Source organism: Homalodisca vitripennis, chromosome X, assembly GCF_021130785.1.
Source record: "Homalodisca vitripennis isolate AUS2020 chromosome X, UT_GWSS_2.1, whole genome shotgun sequence".
Taxonomy (NCBI): Eukaryota; Metazoa; Arthropoda; class Insecta; order Hemiptera; family Cicadellidae; genus Homalodisca; species Homalodisca vitripennis.
Genome location: NC_060215.1, coordinates 76,373,285 through 76,389,309, shown reverse-complemented (window position 1 = coordinate 76,389,309; position 16,025 = coordinate 76,373,285). Strand labels below are relative to the sequence as shown.

Below are 16,025 nucleotides of genomic sequence, written 5' to 3'. Positions count from 1 at the left end.
TTGTAACCATCCACATAGCATCTAACACACTAATTTTGGTTGGAGATTGGCATTCCAAGTCGTTCAAGAATTGACGGACAACCTCCCTTCTGTACTTGGTTTTGAAATTTTGTATTATTCCTTGATCAAGAGGTTGGAGTATAGACGTTGTGTTTGGAGGCAGGAACTGAGCTTTCATGTTCATTAGCGCCGGAATATCTGCATGTGCAGTGCAATTGTCGATAAATAAAAGAATGTGTTTCTCTTTTCTTTTTCATCGCTTTGTTGGTTTGTTTCAGCCAGCCATCGAAGGAAGACCTATCTGTTAATCCACGCTTTATTATTAGCTTTATAGTCTGTTGGTAAGGTCGATATGTTTTTGAAACATATGGGCTTATTTTGACTTCCCTATAACCAGAGGTTTCAGGTTATCTGTACCGGATGAGTTAGTGCAGAGCAAGACTGTCAAACAATCTTTGCTGTTTTTGCCCCAGTTGCAAGGGTCTCCTTTAAACGTTAACGTTTTGTCTGGTAGGCACTTAAAAACAAGCCCTGTCTCTTCAGCATTGTAGATATCATCTACATTGTATCCACGGGTCAAGTCTGGCAATTTAGCTTTCCAATCTTTGCAAGTTACAACATTCTCGGCAGCACTCTCGCCACAAATCTTTTTGAAACTTATTTCGTGCCTCTTTTTGAACCGATTCAACCAGCCATTACTGGCTCGAAAGTCTGCGTGCCCTAATTATTCTGCAAACTGTTGAGCCTTTTCGTGGAGTATAGGACCTCCAATGGGGTACATTTTTATCCCGGCACTGTTTTAACCACTTAATAATAGCTTCTTTAACATCCTGTAGCTCACCTTTCTTAGCCTTTTTTCACGTTTTGAAGACAGTCCACCGTCAACTCCGTACTTTCCTTTATTTTTTATAATTTTTATAATGGTTAATGTGGAGGAAGTGATGTCAAAGTTCTTGGCAATCTCCAATTTCTTCTTTTTTGGGATTTTCTTCAACAAATTGTATTACTTTACGTTTAAATTCTACTGTAAGCGATTTTCTACTGTGTTTTTGCGCCATAGCAAACACGAACACAAAATTTAAAAAAACCGACTACACAGAGAGTAAAATCACGGGAAATTTACTCAGTTTTTAACCGCCTTAATTAGTTACGACAGCCTGAAAACTGCTCGTCGATGTAAACAAACTGACTCGAAACAACACTAGCTACTGATCAGGGTGTAAACAAACACAATGTCAACGCTGCACTGACTGACATGGTTGTAGGGGAAGCAGGTCCATTGTTTTCATGTCTGGACTTGTCCGTGAGTCGCCACAATCAATACTCAACGACGCTAAACCGAGGTTTGGAATGGAGAAATTTGTAATGCAGGGGTTGCGTGCGTTATATAGGGGTTTGCTACGCTCAATATTCATTATACTGGGATATTTTTTACATTGAGTGTTATGGATGTTAGAAGGGGATTTAAAAAAATTTGTTATATCGGGGAATTCTTTATATCGGAGTTCGTTATATCGGGACTCCACTGTATAACAATAAAAAGAATGCAAAGATTCTCATTTCTGAATTATTTATTAATTGCTGTTTTATTACGAAATGGTGTTTTTTTTTAACCGACTGTCAACTAGATATAGTTTTTGTATAAAATGTAATTTTATGGATTTATATTATCTTATTTCAATATACAAATATTGTTAACCCTCGAACTAGCATTAAATTTTTCCTCAGATGGTAAGCCTTGAGTGTTTTGTACCACATACTTTAAACGTTTTGTAAAAAAATACCTTTTTGCTATAAACCTATATGTGTAATACAATAATTTTTCCAGGAAAATCTGGAGATAATTATGCTATAAAAACATCACGCATAAGCCATTTAAAAAATATGGCAGACTGCCCCTCGTAAAGTGTGATATATTATATATATTACAATCTGAGATAGCCTATTTATTCTTCATTTTATTCTGAGATGATATAATGTTATCCAGGTTCTTTTGAAGAAAAATTATATATATGTATATATATATATATATATATCGTAAAAACCACAAATAGTACATGAAAGACAAAATTTATTACTATAGTTACGATTATTTTCAAAAATTTACAAAAAAGATAAATCTTACTCTAAATGTTTAAAAAATATACCACCATTTAGAGAATTATGTGTACTATGACACAATAACTAAATTAATAACCAATTTATTAATTTTTTTATTTTAGAAAAGTGGTGAGACGTACATAAATTTGTTATGGGTACGATTATTTTCAAAAACTAAAAAAAAATATAATTTTTTACACTAAGTATTTCCAAAATATACCAAAACTTACCACAGTATAGCCTAAAACAAAGCTATAACAACTTATAAACCAACATAACAAACCATACTCATGATATATTACTAATTTTCAAAATGGCTAGATGAAAACAATGTTTTGGAAAGGTTATGATATCACTGTGACTGATGTTATAAAAACAGCAAAACAAGTTTCACAATTGAAATCAGTAAATTCTTTCTACTTGAAATGGTACGGTATATAAATAGTGGTGGTAGTGTTGATTTATGTATTATATGAACTGTAAAAACACATGCGTGTCGGATCGACATTATAATGTTCATTGTCAGTTCTATGGTTAAACTTTAATTGTAATTTTAATTTGTTGTGAAAAAAGAGTAACATGTGAAAAGTTCAAAAAAATATTTTAGAATAAAAATTATCATAAAAAACTTGCAGATTCCATACTTTTGCAATACCCGGTTTATACGGTTGTGTGTGTGTGTGAATGATTATCACACTGAGTCTCAAATATTACAGACAAATGAGCACTTTTCCAGAATTCTCAGATGAAAGATAAGCATAAACATAGTTTGTTTCTCACATGTCACAACATTCTGTACTTACTAACCACTCACAGCCTGTATAAGTAACATACTACAAAATACTTAATACTAAATAAATAAAAAAATAATAACAACCAAAATGAGTGTAACTAATGATCCAATAATACACAGAAAAAAATGGAAACTACATATAATATAGCATTTATGTCACATACACAGTATTTCACTTTGTATTTAATTATTATTTTGCTCATAGTGTTAACAAATCTTAATTAAAATATCTTTTATTTCAAATGAAAATATGTTTTATCTTCAGAGGGCATTTAGGAACATGTCACCAATACTTGTTTCGTAGATATGTAAATCAAAATTTTATATGATTTCCAGTCAACAGATACGTAATATTTGTGATGAGATAAGAGCCCATGAACTTCTTTTCCCTTACATTAAAGTGTCTAACAATTTCGAAAGTATTAATCTTAACCACATATTACAAAAACCTGAATTAGTTATTTAGCTTTACAAAAAGTGTGTTTTTTTATTGCTTTCAACTACTTTATCATTTTCCAAGAGATTTAAGTTATTTTCATATATAAACTTAAATAATAAAAATAACAATATGTATATGTGTGAGTGTTTGTATAAGTTAATTGTTAACTTTAAAAATTTTACACTGCTACTTATAATACAGAAAAACACAAGAAAACAAATCACTACTTCAATACCAGGCAATTTTTGTAATATTTAAAACTCTTGATCAATTTATAAAGAAATAATATGTATTGCGTTGAAGCATAGTTTAATATTAAATTAAATACATTATTTCTAAAATTTACCTAATTTTACTAAATTAAACATGTTTTATTTACATGTTACTTATGAAAGGGTTTTAGAACTGTCTGTCCTCTAATATGCACACACAATATTAATCATGCCTGTAAAAAGTAAGGTCGACTTGTGACAATAAACTGTGTAACCTTTGTGATGAAGATGTACAAATAATATTGTATTAGTTATATTACAAATATTTTTCATAAAAAGTAATTAACTACTGTATATGTGATATAAATCAACTTATAATCTATAAAAGACATCAATGTAACAACAGAAACTAACAACCATATAAAACATCCTTAGTTATCTGGCCCAATAAACCTTCAAGGAAATAAACCAATCAATATATTGAGGATAAATCAAGTTATAAATCTGCAAAATAAATTAAGATAGTCAATGCATAGTACAGGAGGACTTGATTTTACTTCCAAGTTAAATTGATGAAATGAATTTTTATAAAACTGCAAATGCATTTTAATAACAACATATTTTTATTTATATTATGTTTCAGCGTGCAGTGTTTTAATAGGCTATTTCCATGCTTACTTTAAATAGCAAAATCAAGATATCTGTATAAGTGATTAGATGATAACCACATTTAGTGAAGATGCTGTTGAAGGAGTAACAAAATTATTTATATTGATGTACACTTTTATTATAAATTAAACATACTTGTCTGTGATATTCCTGTTATTTTGTTGTTACCTGACCAGTGAGTCATGATAGTGACTGATAACATGTGTTCTTTATATATGGGATGAACAAGTAATAATGAAAATAGAAAAAGTGCAAAATGCTTGAATTATGACAAAATTAAACTGTATCATTCGACCATGAAAATGAGCAAGCTAACTTGAATAATCTAAAGAAAATAGCTTTACATGCAATACAGGTATGAGCAAATCATTGTATTTGGACATATCTTTACACACATGAGGGCATATAACCAAATCTCACTCTTAAAGGTTATGTTTTGTGCTATCTTAACCAAGTTTGTTACACCATAAAATCAATTATATTCATATATATGCATACATAATGAGAAAAAATGTAGCTACCATGTTCTTAATAAATACAATTTCTATTAAAAACTATAATATTTTGAGTTATGTACAGTTCCAGTACAGAAACAGAGATTACTCTTTTATGAAATTGCAATCATAGAATAATATATAGAAAACTAACTACAGTAGTGCCCTCTGGACCACCTTTGAATCAATCACCCTTTGCTTAACTGTCATGTTGCACAGTTTAAGAAAGTCAGTCACATTATTTATGTGATTATATAATAAACTCTATGTGTAATAATCAAGCAAGTAACCAGTACAGACTGAATCATATTTTTACTATAAGTTTACTGTATATTCAATAAACAACCTAAGTGATTGCCACAGTATTTTAGCTGGTTGTTTTTAACAAAGTACCGCGCTTGAGCTGCTTGTTATCAACAACTTATATACTAGGTGATAAAACTGTTCTCAAATAACATTAAGCTCATTCTTTATGATTAATAGCGTAGGAATAGTGCAATGATGATTGAATTTTTCCTTATCCGACCAAGCTTTGGTCTCCTGGGGTGTTGGTTGAGAGGGCACCACTGTTAATTTGAGATTCAAGATACAGATTTAGAATGTGGTAATGTATTTTACTCCATGGTTAGTGGTAATATACTGTAACCGTAATGATATGATACACAGTAATTTCAACTATGACACACATGTAACCTAACACTAAAACAATACTCTTTACCAATTAAATGTAAAATTTAGGATTAACGAATATTTGGATGGACTAGTTTTTGGCTATAATGAGCCATTGCTTTAGTTTTATTTTTGAAAATTGCTTGAAAATTGCTTTCCAAATATTTCCAAAACAATATTTAATAATAGTGATAATAGCATTAAAAAATTATTTTCTACTCAGGATATAAACAATCCACATAACAAATTTAATTATCACTAGCATACTTTTACATCCAGAATTGCATAATAACACACCTTTGGCACCATTTGTGTTAAAGCAAACATTTACAAGCTAAATTTACACCTAAACACATTCTGTACATTTTTTGTGACAATAATGAGTAAATAAATTAAGCTAATACCACAGAATTTCACACTAAGTTTCTTGTAACGACTCACAATTAACTGTCTTATTGTGTAATATCATGAAACACGATACTTGAAACAACCCAGTAAACTACTCAACACTTAACGTGGAACACCAAAAATATCAATTTAAATATTTAGTCTAATAAAACTTTTTTTGTGATCTTCCTTTTGGCATAAATACATGAATGTATATTATGTAATATTATGTATGTCAATTGGCATGCATATAAAACAAGGAAACAAATCTTTTATTGTGATAGAATGTAAAATAAATACAAAATATTTATATGCATTCATTGCTTATCCCATTTTTTTAATGTGCATATCCCACTCAATGTTGTGTTGATGCAGTGAGATCTACTAGCTAATTCTGTTCAGGGTTGTCTGTGTCCCTATAAATCATAAATACATGATTTTTAACATTAAAACTCCTTACCACACATTCACAAATGAGATTTAGTACAATCCATTAATCTAGACAGCAGTGTACCACATGTTTCGTGACAGTCATAGTGCAAAGCAAAACAGCATATACTACTGACCTCAACTGAACCATAGTCACTATGTATGTTGGTATTGTAGGTATGACATCTGTCAATCCACAGATTTCTAATGCATGAAACCTTTGCCAACTTTAGACTGGAAAGGTGGTACTAATTCACACCTGACTGTTTTTACACACATGTAATCATTTTGATCTGTGATATAAAAAACTTCAGATCACATATCATGGAAACAGGACAATGCATGGGATTTAGCAAGTCAGTAGTAGAATTGATATCCACCTGTTGTTGACCTATAAATTCAACCAGCAATAGGATTTAGAAGAATCATAATTTTGGTATTCCATTTACAGTGTTGAGCATTGTATCAATTTAAAATAAACTTTTATCTCTGTAAGTAACGTTTACGATCCTTAAACCCTTTAAATTGTTACCAATACAATAACCATCTATGAAGAGCAGCTGTTCACAAACAAATTTTGATACTTTAATACCTTTAAATATATTCCTAAACACCTCTTTGGATATATAATATTCATTTTGTGAAATCAGTTTCAATTTATGGTATAAAATAGACGGAATACATATATCTGGTTCCAAATCTCAATTCATACATTTTCCAATCAAGTAATAAGATAAGTACAAATTCACATTTTGACAGTTTAAATTCCACTAGGAGAAGTTTACAGCACTAATATAATGTTTTACGTACTATTAGATTTATTTTCCAGTGAAAACTGCTTGATAGTCTAGGTAGATGGTTCCAAACATGTTAGGTTTCATTTAAATTCTAATACTAAAATAAATTATTAAGAGTTTGTTGATGTTAAAACTACATTCTGTGTGATGATGGGCCTTGCAAGAATCATGTAACCTAAAAGCTGTGTGGGTTTAGCTAAAATATTGGGAGAAGCTTCAGTAAACCATTGTTATGGCAATAAAGAGTGTTATAAAAATTTACTGAGAAAAAACATGTTTGCATTTAATATTTCTAATTTATTTGTCATAATAGAAAAAAGTTGAAGTTATACTGTTACATGATACTTGCTTTAAAAAGGCAAACAAATAAATTAGGAGTTGAGGCATATAACAGTGTAACCTAGGTTCTTAAGATCGTGCTAACATACATGTTTAAAGTGCCGCTTCTTAAGAGTGTTGATTTGGACAATTTTGTTTATTTAAACTCACATAAACAGTGTTGATATCTTTTTGCATTTGGGTTTAAATATCTTATTTTTTAATACATACTCTACTTTTAAAAACAGATCAGACAGTCCCTACTTATTCATAAATTCTAAGATTGCATACACATTTATCTGAGTTAGCAAATATAATTATCACGTAAAGCGCCAGATTTGGTACACATTGGCCATCACATTCTCCAGTAGTTATAGAATAAACCAACAAACTCGTAAATGATATGACAAACAATAAATGTTGCTTTGTTTGGTAAACTACTTGAAACATTTTTTAAGAATGCTGAATCATTTCAACTCTTAAACTGAAAAGTTTATGCATATTTATTGTGCATAGTTAGCAGATAGTTGTCTCAAAATGTTAACCCTAATTTACTTACTGGTAAACCTACAGGGAAATGCAGTGTAACAACACATTTAAGAAAACACTGCGAGACAAATTAATGCTTGTGGTAACAATCTGCTTTCTATACTAGCAAGTTTTGCACAAATATATTGCTAAACCCCTACTCAAATGCAGTGAACTTGGAAAATATAAAGATTGCCTAATTGTAAATCAAAATTGTGATGATACAAAATTTAAAATTGCTAATTACTAATCACCTTAATACAAAGCGCCTACTACAGTACATTAAAAACTTAATTCTTTACTTAAGCACTTTAACAGCTGCTTCACATTGATTCTCAATATTTAATTACATTTAGCTTTGGTTTAAAGTAGTTTTACACATATATTAATTTATAAAAATGATTTGTACACAATTTACAAATTAAATGCTATTAAAGGATATGGTTCATTAGGTGTTAAATTTAAAAGATCCAATGTGTATTGTGAAACATTTATCTAGTGGGAACATTGGCTGATTTTTCACACAGCAGTAACCTTGCCATCTTTACTCATGTATGTCTTGACGCCTGCAACATCCAATACATAGCATTATTTTCAGCCAACATTGAAATTAAACGCACAACCAATCTCTTAAAATAATGCTCTCTAATTTCCTAAGTATGTATCTAGTTACTTAAAAAACATTAGTTTTAAGTAACATTAAAAACAACATAAAACATCTCAAACAGTTTCTTCACACAGTAGGACCTGACAAAGTCATGCAAATGGCACCAAGATGGTTCATACATAATGAGTTACGTTTTAATTTTTTACAAGGATATATACGGAGACCAACATAACACTATAGCACAAATTATTCATAAAAAAAATGTGTGCATCCGTTAAACGTGTAGAAACTGAATTCTTACCATTTGACCACACAAACAAATTTATCTTTTGTAATTTTTGATTGGAAATGGAGGTTAAGTTATATATTTATAACAACTGTGTTTGTATTTAGTACAAATGTTTTTATATTTGATATCCAACGTGAGTATAAACGTGTTTGAAATATTAACTTATCAAAAAGTTGCTGTGTCTGATTATTTTTCATCTCCGTTACTTCTTAAAACCAGTTATATCCATAAACGCATGTTTTTTCACCAGTAACAATTGAAAAGTTCATCATTTTCAAAGCACTGGGTTAAGTGAACTAGTCAAAGTATTGAGCAGTCGAGATGTAAGCTTCTTTTTGTTGAGGTAAATGCAATGTTAGGACAAACTATAGAAACACGGTCAAAATTGAGTGAATTACACCAACACTGATTGATAAACATTCACTGACCACTACAGTTAAGTGGTTGTCATCTGTCACTCACTCCTGCACTTTTCAACGTTTTCATCAAATCAATTTGTGGGTCTTCCACACCACTGTCATTTTCAACACTTTCATTGAAATTTTTAAACCAGTCATAAACTTGTGTACACTAAAAGCATGTAGTAACTTTGGATAATTCTCCTTACAAGTATCTTCAAGTTTTAGACAAAACTGGATACAAATACGCTGATTAATTTTTAAGATATTTCAAAATGCAATAAAGACCTTGATATTCATGAAAAAAAAAACTAATACTGTCATGGAACTAATCAATGTAAGTTCATCGAACCCTGTGAGTAAGTCTGGTAGTGTACTGCAATATGATACTTTGCACATATATTTTGTATGGACACAGTGTATTGTATACCAACCTAAAAAGTAAAAAAAAACTTGATGGGTTCTAGATGTATCTAAAGGGTTATCTTTGAGAACACTTGTACATAGATACGTCAAACATATTTTCAACTATTTAAGTGAAGTTATCAGGAAATATGCACAAAATAGCGGTGTATGTACAATGAAGAGATATATTTTTTTAAATGTAATTTTCCAGTTCATATTAGAAATATTGTCACAGTACAACTAATGATCGTATTAAAATAAAACATGTTAGCCAATTTTCAGCACCCTTAAGCAAAAGACAACAACAACAAAAACTTGAATATCCTGACAAGTTTGAGCTGTGAATTTTAAACCAGTCACAGAGATGAGTGTGCTTGTAGGCTCTTCACATACTTACATCTCATATGCCTATTGATATTTACTGTAGGTGCTACACTACTTTAATATTTAAATATCCATTGAATAAATTAATTAAGCTGAATTACTGAATACACTTCTAAACACCTTTTTAAAATTATTTTTGCACACCCAGTTTCTCCTCAAATGTTTCTAATTAGAATTTATAATTTATCATTATAATTAGAGTTTACAATTGTAGAAACAACTGAAAAGAGATTGTTGTTGAGATGTCACAATTCAAGGTGATGTTTAAATATACTGCACCTATATATTCATTCCTAATATCATTTTATTAAACTAGTTTTTAAGACACGTCTAACACAAGATATGCATTCATCTGACAAAAAATAATCAATACCCAATCTCGGATACTAATAAGAACAGAACAAACTAATATTAGCAATCTCATAATTGATCACTAAAAGAGACATTTTCAAGATTCTCCTTAGAAAGGTTATTTTTAACGAAAATAAGATTCTGGTACCAAAGATTAAATTACTTAAAAGGGAGTAATGAAAATACCTGTTTCTTTACAATAATGGCTTGTTGTCTTTTCAAAGGATGGATCTTTAACTTACTTCTCATATCAGTCTCACATTTAAAATATCATCCTCAAAATTTACAGATGCTAAATACCACTAATTGACATCACAAAATCTAACTACAGAATGGATTTACATGAAATTTTGTATGCATGGAAGTTTGTACTACCTCTAGGGGCTTAAAAAAAGAAAGTATTTTTAAATTTTGCAGCTAAACTGGGGAGATCCATGATACTTATAATGACAATTTTTATCACATTTAAACAGTTAAACGCTAAAATTACAATATTAGGGTCCCACAGGAGTTTTATAGACACGCTCAAAATGAGATTTGTGCATATTTTTATAACCAATTGTGAGAGCGCATAGAAAACCGTGACATCAGTCATGAATTCTTTGCAAATATTGAGTACAGAGGCTTGAAATATGAATTGAAAATGTTAACCGTTTGCCGACAATATGAACATAATGATGCTCAATAATATCCATATTTGAATTCATAAGATTAAGAACCTGGTCCAGTGGTAGAGTTAGTGTGTGAACATGGTGACATATTCTTATGGCTATCACCGATTCTAGCATTTTTTTTAGAACAGGATAACACCAACATAAAGGCTCCTGTCAGTTTAACAGTTGGAATTGTAACAGGTGGAGCACTATGAGCTTTGGCCTCTAGTTGTGATATTTTTATTTATAGAGCGACCACAGTAACTGATCACTGTTGAACACCCTCTCCTTTAATTATTGGGTGTTGAATGCATCCAGAAAATAATGACTTTAGAGTGGTTAACAAAGGCTATTTGAAAGTAGTATGCAAGTTATAATCTCATCTCAAATATTAATTAAGATTTAATAAATAAAGAAATAAGCCCAAATGAAAATGGTATACAATAGCTTCTAATAATTATAAATAAAAAATACAATCTCCATAGTAATAAAATCCTATACAAAAAACCACAAGAGAGTGCAGTTGAGGGAGGAGCCTATTTTGCCCGTGACCTTGGAGCGGCCAACGAGAACTGAGCGACGTTGCCAAACTTGTTCCCCGCTGTAACCACAAGCCGCGCGAGTCCAGCGTTCTTAAAATACTTAACCGTTACGCTTGAAAGAAGTGTTAGAGCTGTCTTGAATTAATTAACTACATATTACAAAATGTAATTTTACGGTCATTTAAAAAAAAGTACATCTCTGTAGCTTATTTCCATGTTGAGTTAAATGGATTGAAATAAATTATTGTATTATATTACTCATATACGAAGATCGTAGGATTAAAATATTTAGCCGAAATATAAATTAAAAAGAAAACACAAAAATACCGCAAAAACGTTAATTTCCCGTTAATATTCCGTGAAAATGAAGAAGACTCCGAGGTTTTGGCTACGATATTGCCGCCTGAGAGCGAATAAATAATATACAAGTGCAAAGGTAAGAATATTATTAAGTCAATCATGCTTTTTAACGTATTTCATTTTAAAATAGTAGGCCCTAAAAGCTATTTAGTGGAAAATTGGATTATTTCGAATTTTAAAAATATAATTGTTCCATAATTTTAAAATTGATTATATTGTTATATTTTTTTAATTATTTTTAATCAAGCAACACGTCATGCAGTGTCCAATATAAGCAACATGTATATTAATTTTGTGTGTGTTTAGTAATCGTTTAAAATCACTGAAAAGATTGTTGTATCGTATGGAAATAAGCAAGTACTTTACTCTGACTAACTGACGGGACGATTTGTTTGTTTTAATCGATAGTTAGTTTGTAATAACATTAATAAACTATACAAGTAATTTAAATATAATATAGCTGTCAACACATTTTAAATATTGTTTTTCAATTATACTGATAAGTTTTAAATGTTCAGTATCAGTGTTAGTTGTGACAGCGCAGCGGTTTATCAGCCACAATGCGCCAGCCGTGCCGGGCGGCAGCGGCAGTTGTGTGGCAACGTCGCGCAGGCCAGTCCATTCTATTGGTCGCCGCCAACTGCACTCTCTGGTGGTTCCTTGTATAGATTTACAATTAAAAACAAAACTTTACTATTTCGTGGTCATAAACAAATTTCAGAATATGTTAACTTAATATGCAAAAATTAGAAATACATTTTTTCCTATATAATTATTGATAGCCATTACGACAGTTAGTAGGGTATTGTAGACACTTTTCACATTTTGGAAAAATGACAAGTAGAAAAATCCACAATAGCACTGATTTCATAATGTAAACATTCCCTGGATTAAAATCCTTATTTTTACTAGTTTAAAATAATCCTTTCCACATCAATGAGATTTTTTTTTAATAGCAAATTATGAATTGTATTAGTACTGTATTTGGGCATATTTTTCTAAAAATAACATTTTGAACCTACAAAACTCTACTTTTATACACACACATGAGATGCCAATTATTGTGTTTAAAAGTAAAACATTATCAAGAGGAAGCAAAATTATCTATTTATAATCACAAAACCAATGGTGCAATGTTTATGTAATGACAGCTGAACTTCAAAAAATTGCACTCATACCAACAAAGTCAAACAACACACCAAAATAGTGCCCAAACAGTTTCAAAAATCAACATATGAAATCAGATGGCGGCCCATATAAAATAATATGAGTATGGTACGAAAAATAAATAGGCTGTCTTTGGACAGGTATTACTTAACTAGGAGTATGGCAGGCTACATTGACAGGCGAGTCATTTCGCCAATACTAGTTTAGTGTAACCAGATACTTGTTTGGATCACTAGTCCAGCAGAAATAGTCAATAAATGGACAATATCAATGAAAACTCCAATTATTTGTGATGTATTAATACAAATCCTAATTGCTTAAATGTTTTCTGGACCGAATAAATTCAAGGTTGCATAAATTCACTATCAAGTGTATGTAGTTTATGGTGACAACATTATGTGTAAATGGACCATTATCAATGTTGCCATAATGAATTGTCCCTGATGAACAACAAATTTGACCTTCTGCCGTTAGTGGTGATGAGAGGTTACTGATAAAATTTAAAAAGACATTGGCAGTTATCAAACTTTTTCAACATTTACTGTAGTATTTTGTCAGTTTTGTATCCTTCTGGTAATTTTAAAGCAAGATACTATAATTCACTGTTAAAATGTATTACACTAAAGCAGTAAGCATTAGGAATCTCATCTGGTATTTATAATCAAACTCATCAATGCAAATCATCAACTTTAAGGTATTTATCTTTGTGACAAGTATCAATATTAGCAAAGATTATGTAAAAAATATAATCTGGAGTTTGTATCTTCAACTTCTATTTATATACTTTGTACTATTTATATACAAAATAAGGATAAACTCTGGAGAATTCTCATAATTTGGTAGACACTCGTTATTAGGGTCTAGAATTGATAGGACGTTTGGGCATTTTCATGGATAGGGTCGGGTCCAATTGTTGAGTTGGTATAACTTTCTATACCTCACCTGACAATGGAAAAGTTTCTACAAGTGACTGACCAGGATATAGACAATGCCAATTAAAATATATATAAATTGTTATGCAATGTGACGTACAGATTTAACTTTTGTGAGTAGTAAATCTTTGATAAATAACAATACTACAGTAAACAAAAACACCCATACCACCTGCACATGCACATTGAAGAGTACAGAGAATACTACTGGGTCACAGAAATAACACCAGTAGTCAAGACAAGACATAGTAGGCTACATACCAATATATATTTCTTAAGATCAAAATTGGAATTTACGTGTTATATGCATATAAACAAATAATTATATAAAGAAATTTGAAGCTACTAAGCAGTCTGGATATCAGAAATTTGTAGCAATTACACGTTAAGAGATGACAATGTACTGAATGATTGTTGCTTACAAACAGACACATGTTTTACTCACTCAACAAGAATGTTGGAAAATACATTTTTTAACAATATCTCGAGATTTCACTGGACTCACTATCATGACTATTACTATATTTGAGAAGAATAAGCAAGCTGATTCTAACTAAACAAATCATAATCCTAGGAAAAATACACCACTTTAAACTTGGTCACATAATTTAATGTGATCTATAGTTAACAAAAGATAGCACGTTATCTATGTTATACACAGTTATTGTGGGCTGGTTTGCACTGTTGTATTATTAACAATAGTTCATATTTACTTGTTAAGTGCTTTTACATTTTACTAATAAGTTTGCAGTGTATTACTCCTGCCTAAGAATATATATTGTATTAAATAACATATCCTTCAAAGAAGATACTTGAACAGAAGTACTTGCACCAAGAAATAACACAATATAACTTAAATAACATATCCCCAAGCTGCGACTCACACAACAGAAGTACTTGTACCAAGAAATAACACAATATAACTTAAATAACATATCCCCAAGCTGCGACTCACACAACAAAAGTACTTGTACCAAGAAATAACACAATATAACTTAAATAACATATCCCCAAGCTGCGACTCAGACAACAGAAGTACTTGCACCAAGAAATAACACAATATAACTTAAATAACATATCCCCAAGCTGCGACTCACACAACAGAAGTACTTGTACCAAGAAATAACACAATATAACTTAAATAACATATCCCCAAGCTGCGACTCACACAACAAAAGTACTTGTACCAAGAAATAACACAATATAACTTACAACATATCAATGTGGCCCAAGGACGTTTGATTCTTTGCCGTAAACAGCTTCCCATTGCTTTAAGTGTATTATCTGATAACTTGAATCTATCAACCCATCAACCGTTCCTATGATACAAAGTTAATAAGTTGACAGAAAACATTAAATCAATAGAAGAAAATACAAATAAATTGGACATGAAATTAAAAAAAAGTGTAAAGAAACTAAATGCTTATAATTTTACGTAAGATTAAATTATTTTTATACTTTTGAGGGCCTTTAAGTTTTTACCATAACTCGCAACATCAGTTAACTGTCACCATATTACAATCTGAGGTCTTCTAGAATTCATTCACTAATGTAATGTTTCCTTTAACTAGTGAAGTATTCATCAATTAACTCTCTCATGATCACCAATGATTTTAGTGCAACTTGTACAACTATTTAACCCTTTTCCCTCGGATGGCCAACCCAGTTGGACACCGCTAATTCCAAGCCAGGTCAGCGAAGATCTTTTAACTTTGTCCTCTGAGGTTGGATGTCCAACCCTGGTGGCCACCACCATTTCCATTCTCAGCTTGGATAAGTATTCATTGCTTTTTCCTGTCAGGTCGGATGTCCAACCCTGGTGGCCGATGTAAATATCCCTACGCACTCTACTGGCCAACCCTGGTGGACACTTGACACATGTTTTCTGTGTTGTTGATTGTTTGATTGGTAAATAAAACAAAAAAAAATGGACAGCTGTTTGATTTAGTCAGAATTACGTTTTACAAGTTGGCAACATTAGTTCCTTCCGTTTTGCTACGTGTCAATACCCAGACATCTGCATTTAGAGCCCATGTGTTGCAGTGAGTCTATCATACCTGTTGAATGTATCCTTGTTCATCGTGCGTACCGTTTATTGTAGT

At 31.0% G+C, this 16,025-nt stretch overlaps 1 protein-coding gene across 4 annotated transcripts in view; it reads right to left on the bottom strand.

Annotated features, from left to right (window-relative positions):
* Positions 1 to 807: 807 nt before the first annotated feature.
* The window catches only part of LOC124369225 (galactosylgalactosylxylosylprotein 3-beta-glucuronosyltransferase S), a 65,141-nt gene continuing 49,923 nt past the window's right edge, over positions 808 to 16,025 (bottom strand). For 2 of the 4 annotated variants that reach the window (XM_046827095.1, XM_046827098.1), the window contains 2 exons: positions 15,136 to 15,242; positions 808 to 8,401 (listed from right to left, as the gene is read on the bottom strand). In XM_046827095.1, coding sequence (XP_046683051.1) covers positions 15,142 to 15,242 — 101 coding nt within the window. In that variant the 3' untranslated portion in view covers positions 808 to 8,401; positions 15,136 to 15,141. The remainder of the gene's footprint in view (positions 8,402 to 15,135; positions 15,243 to 16,025) is intronic. The other 2 variants (XM_046827096.1, XM_046827099.1) reach the window with 1 other exon arrangement.